At 36.4% G+C, this 6,132-nt stretch overlaps 1 protein-coding gene across 1 annotated transcript in view; it reads left to right on the plus strand.

The window, feature by feature from the left end:
• Nucleotides 1–4,251, plus strand: part of gsap (gamma-secretase activating protein) — a 48,765-nt gene extending 44,514 nt beyond the window's left edge. Inside the window, exons 30-32 of the mRNA XM_015388262.1 lie at nt 1,339–1,443; nt 1,678–1,774; nt 1,867–4,251. Coding sequence (XP_015243748.1) covers nt 1,339–1,443; nt 1,678–1,774; nt 1,867–1,967 — 303 coding nt within the window. The 3' untranslated portion in view covers nt 1,968–4,251. The remainder of the gene's footprint in view (nt 1–1,338; nt 1,444–1,677; nt 1,775–1,866) is intronic.
• Nucleotides 4,252–6,132: the final 1,881 nt, after the last annotated feature.

A 6,132-nucleotide genomic window follows, 5' to 3' on the forward strand; every position in this document is an offset into this window, starting at 1 on the left:
CCTCATCACTTGAGAAGGTAGGTGATGCGGACGTCGTGGAAGACATTTTGTCCCGTAACGCTCGCCGTACTGTTGGGGGGGGAGAAGCGGTGGGGGGGGAGATGTTCATGTTGCTGCAGTTTGCAGTCTGACCGCTAGATGTCGCTAAAAGTTACACACTGTAGCTTTAAGATTTATTTTTTTTATATTTGACTTTGAAGTTTTTTTGGCATAATTATTTATTTTGACTTTTGTTTGTAGCACTTTGAGATAGTCGGCCTATAATAAATGCTCTAAAAGTATAAACTAGTATAACCATAGTTATTAATTAAATAATTATTCTTATAATTAGCTCCAACATCATGACTTAGAACCTCATCTTCCTTTTACGACAATTCTTCGTCTGCAAGTATCATACAAGATCCTTTCATTTCAATGGAATTTTTACCTCTTAAAATTTGTGCAGTAATCTTTTTAGCTCAATGGTAGCCCACCTAATGCATGTGCAAAAAGAAATAAAAAAGGAAAGGAAAAACGTTGCATTATTCATTAAGTATACCTTATGTTAAATATTTAAGGATCAAGACGTAGGTGCTCAGTTTCTTAGAAGATAAAAATGAACAATCAAAATAAAAGAATAAAATGCAAACATTGAAATATGAAGTCAATGACAAGCAAGAAACCTGTTGAACTAAGAGTTTCAATTTTGTCTTGCAATAGTAATTATATCTCTAAAAAGGATTTGTTTACTCATGTGTAAACCAGCAAAATCCCTTTAATACCTTAGAGCACATCCTAATAAAAAGGTTTTCTTAAGCTAATTAAGACCAGTTACAATCTAAAGCTCATTAATAGAAAAGGTCAATTTTTAACACAAATGCTTTAAATGTAAACAATGCAACCGAGTGAATGATTTTGTCATGCTACATTTATACACATTTTACGATGACATGAAATGCTGAGAGCTACTAAAAATGTCAAATCTGGGACCAAAACAACACAATGAGGTAAAATGCCAAGACTAATCCATTTGATGTGATTGAGCAGCTTTTTAACCATAATCTTTTCTTGCATTTTGAAAAGAAAAAAATAAGCATGTCACCGTACTGTATCCTCCCTTTTTTGTCTGTTTGATTTATGACTGTTGTGCTTTTTTGGTGTCTCCAAAAATAGAACAATTTCCCCAAGACCCCTCATTAGCAGTCCCCCCTTCGATAACACTGTTGCCTTCCATTTGCTCAAATAGAAAGGGACAGCTGTTCACAGCCTTGGGGAAATCTTTTTTTCACTCCCTATTACTGGTGAAAGTATGAGCTACATGCCTAAAATGTAAAGTATTTTTTTTGTCTGTGTGTGTAGCCTATGGAGCAGAGGATATACCATATGTGGGATCATCCTGTCAGCTCAGCCTCAATCTCAAGAGATTATGTCAAGATGCTGCTGGAGAAACACAACAAGAATAAGGTAACAGTAGAGTTTCCAACAGAGGCTGCATATATTTCCTGCAGTAAAGAAACCTAGAAAATAAATAATACTGATATATCAGGGGTATATAGCTTCTAAAGACTAAACTTTCAGCCAGCTTTATCTGTAAGATGAGTTATTATGACTTCTCTCAGGTGTTGCTATAGAGAAGTCTTAATGTGTACCTTACAAAACAGATATATTTTACTTTTATAAAATATTTCTCCCCCTCAGGGATTTGCATTCACTTGGAGAGACAAACCTGGCTTCAAACCAGAGTTTCTGCCTCTAACCTATCTGGCTAAAATGCTCTCAGATATCGAGTCACAAGGTAAAGTATACCTGTATATCCTGCCGGAAAGGTCTTTAAAGCATTTTTCAAAACAGAGGAGCAGGAAGTTAAGGTGTTCTTTTCTTGAACAGCTCTGAACCCTTTCGAGGAGAATGAAAATGTGGACGCCAGGTTTGTGGAGGACTCTGCTCTGATGCAGACGCTGATCCAGCTGGGCTTCCAGGAAAAATGAAGCTGCTGGAAGGGCGATGAAGGACGAGAGGCGGGTGGAGAGAGAGAAAAATAGATGAAGAGAAAAATCAGTTTAAGGGAGAGTAAATGTCTAACTGGGCCTTGAAGGCATGAAATGGATTGATGTTGGAAAATGAGAGTCGAGTGGGGAAGTCGTAAACAGGTTCTCATGGTTTGATGAAAAATTATTATGGGAAAAGGGATTTTAGGAAGAATCGTTGTGCTTTTCAGGAAAAAAAAAATTTGAAACTAGCAAATGAAGATGCATCTCAATAATTTAGAATATCACTGCAAACATAATTTATTTCAGTAATTCCCTTTAAAAAGTAAAACTCATTATATAGATTGATTACACATACACACTGACATTTCAACCATTTATTTCAATTAATTTTAATGAGTATGGCTCACAGTGTGTGAAATACGGGTTCTGTTTTTTTTTTTATAAAGTGAGCTTTATAAAATCTGCAGGCTAAAATTTTCCTCCAACACCAAACACCTGGCCTACAGGATCACTGGAAAGACTGTTTTCTGGACAAAGGTCATGTTAGCAGTCACTGACATGTCCACAAGAAGGGTATTCCAAAAAGAAGCTCGTTGTCTTCAAGCATATTAATGGAAAATTAAGTGGAAGGAAAAAAATACAGAAAAAAATGTGCAAAGGGGACTTTAATACCCTTTTTTTGAAGGCAGTTTTAAAACAAATTAGCCATTTTATTAATAAAAGATGGTTTATAATGTCCACAGTCAAGTGTTATATACTCTAGAGGACATCAAACTCCAACTGCTGACATAATTAAGAATAACAGAAATCAATTGAGCTTTATTGTACCGTATTTTCCGGATTATAAGTCACAGTTTTTTTCATAGTTTGGACTGGGGTGCGACTTATACTCTTGAGGGAGTTATTCGTGAAATTATTAAAACATTATTATATAATTTAACATTATTTTCACACCAAAACGCAAGAGGGCGCTCTAGGCATGTTTTGATAATTTCAACATTGCCGTTAACTTATGAAAACAACTGAGAAAGGCTTAACAAAAATGGCACTTAAAAGAAAATCCTATCCTGCAAATTACAAGCTGCAAGTAGAAAAATATGCGGCCAAAAACGGTAATCGAGCCGCAAAAAGAAAATTTGGAGTTGGTGGAGTTGTTTAAAAGGGACACAGACGATAAAGTTAGCTTACTGTACAATTATTAAGCCGGTTGTTGCCTCTATTCTATTTTTATTTTAAATTCCCTTTCAAAATGACATGTCTGTTCTGGGTGTTGGATTTAATCAAATAAATTTCCCCCTAAAATGCGACCTATGCATTTTGATTGTTGCGACATGTAATCCGGAGCGATTTATAATCCAGAAAATACGGTAGATGAATCTATATAAAATGTGAGTTTTTTGTTTTATTAGAATTGATTAGAATGTGATAATTTAAATTAAAACAATTTCAATCAAATCCACAATATTGTTTTTTTAACTTTAATTGTATTCTCCTTCATTGAGATTCACTTGTACAGTTAGGTATATGAAACATAACTTTAAAAGGGAAGAAAAAGAACCTTAAAAGTCAAAAATCTTAGACAGATTTTCATATGAAGTTGGTACATCTAGCTGCTACATTTCCTCTTCAAACTGTCCAGCAATTTATGAATGGGACAGTTGGAAATATTGCTTAGAGTATTTATAAATCAAGCATGCTTTTTGCCCCCACCTCCTGTTTTTCCTGTAATGCTCCTGCAGCCCATCAGCTTGATTACCTGCCGAAAAAGGCTTTACAGACAGACAGGCCCGATACGGTCTGCTGTGCATTAAATCTTGATTTCGACACCGATTTGTACAGGAGTCTTGCAGGCAGAATGTGTAAACATGAAAAGCAGAGATTCAGAGTTGCACAAGGTAACTGTGCCTAAATTAGAGCAGGGTTAATTGTGAGCCAGCAGCATCTGGTTCATGTAATGAACTCAGTCATGAGGGAGCTGTAACTGTAAATGCTTGTTTTGTTGTATTTTTGGGTAGTGTGTTTCCAATCTTGTTTAAGCACTTGAGCTTTGATTACTCGCCAGTTTCTTGAAATAAGGGATTTCCTAATCAGGGTTTTATTTTAAGACTTTTTAAGCTTAGTAAACTAAAGTGTAAATTAGACATTTAAAAGATATCTTTTTTTCTCCAGAGAAAAAGATAATATTTCTTTGGTTCCTGTTGATTGTTTTTTTTTTTTTTTTGAGAATTGTGAAACAAAAGAAAAAATATTTTATAGTGATAATGTTTTATATACAGCTACCATGGCCAAGGATGCCATTAATGTTTGACTTTGAATGAATAATGGAAGCCATATTTTTCCAGGGATAAATAAAAGTTAATTTTTATTTTTTATTTTAAAAGCAAGAACTGTTGAAGTTGTTTGTTTTCTGAAATCCTATGAGGTTACAATATATATATATATATATATATATATATATATATATATATATATATATATATATATATATATAAAATGGCAAACCAAACGGACATTGTGGTGGTAGACAAAAAGCAAAGGAAAGTCATTGTGGTTGACATAGCAACACCAAGTGACTGCAACTTCAGGAAAAAGGAACTTGAAAGAGAAATACTAGGGGCTCAGAGAAGAGCTGGAGAAAGCCTGGAAGGTCAAGGCATCAGTGTTAACCGTGGCCATTGGGGCACTCGGGGCAGTGACCGCCAAACTTTAAGAGTGGTTACAGCAGCTCCCAGGAAATACATCAGACATCTCGTTCCAGAAGAGTGCAGTTCTAGGAACAGCACAGATACTGTGCAGAACCCTCAAACTCCCAGGCCATACCCGAGCTTGGAGGAAAAAGGGGGGATAGCATGCCCATTTCTCCTTATGCATGCTCTGTTTAAAAGTTGCTGTTATTATAGGTCATACAAGCTTACTGTGCCTGAAAATCCGCCCAAACCCCTAGATCCCTCAATCACTATAGAGAGCGAAGACTATATAATGGACTTTATAATGAAGTTAGCTGTCTGTTCGTACAGATTATCACAACTTTTTGCTCCCAGTTGGTCCCACATCTCCTCCTCAAATGTGCAGTGTCTGTGCCATCTTTGTTATAAGTCACTGCTGTCGTGTAGCGACAACGGGCCGCTGTGATAGCAAATCCCATAATGCTTTGCAAGGAGAGCTCTCCGTGCAAAGTATGCCTTTTTTCTTCGTATATACTTCGTAGATACTTTTTCGCTTACAATCCTCGGCCGTTTTCAAAGAACCTCGGTGAAAAAGGTGAGCTTCAATGACTGACTGAAACCGTAGCCCAACACATATATACGCCTGAAAAGTGTGCATGCACAAAAAAAGATGGGGACGAGCATGTAGGACGGCCTTACCTAAACATATCACCAGAATGACTAACAATTAGGAGGACCACTTATTTTGATGATCCACCCAGAAATGAAAGATCGTTACCTTTAACCTTTTCTTTCTATAGCCAACAACACCCATCTGGCCCATTGCAGGTAACTGACCTCTTTTCTAGGCAGAAGAGGTACATTTGAATCCCTTCACTTGGAACTGGCTTCAAAGAATAGTCTACAACCATTCAATTGGATTGTAAAAGCCTAACTATCCATCCTAAAGCCATTTGTGAGTCATTGCCCTGTTAAAACACAGAATTATCTCTAAATCTGATCCAAACTGTCAACCTGAATAGACAGGAAATGGCTATAAATTGGAAGATGCTGAACTGTAATGTCAGTTAATTGAGTTTTCCATAAATTAGTCAGATGGCACCAAACAAGAGCAGACACCTTCAAACCCGATTGGACTTTGTAGACGACTGATTAATGCCTCCTCCAGAAAAGCTTTATAGGAAGACAAACAGAAATATATATATATATATTTGGGCTCAGTGACAGGAAATATGATCATTGAATAAAGTGAAGTAAAAATGACATTAAATAGAAACAAACAGAAGTAAAATAGGCTGACGCATACAACTATCAAGCTTGGGGGTTCCAGCATTGTGCTAAGCAGAAGTGGATAATCCAGGTCCATAAAATAAAATCCCCTACCCTGGTTAGTTTGAGTCATCCGCATTTCCAGTTCCTTAACACTGACAGGAACTAGTCTCCTGGTTAAGCGAAAAGGGATGAAGAAAAACAGTTGTGTTCGATTGTGCTGCCAT

This window comes from Cyprinodon variegatus, unplaced genomic scaffold (assembly GCF_000732505.1).
Source record: "Cyprinodon variegatus isolate N-32 unplaced genomic scaffold, C_variegatus-1.0 Scaffold418, whole genome shotgun sequence".
Classification (NCBI taxonomy): domain Eukaryota; kingdom Metazoa; phylum Chordata; class Actinopteri; order Cyprinodontiformes; family Cyprinodontidae; genus Cyprinodon; species Cyprinodon variegatus.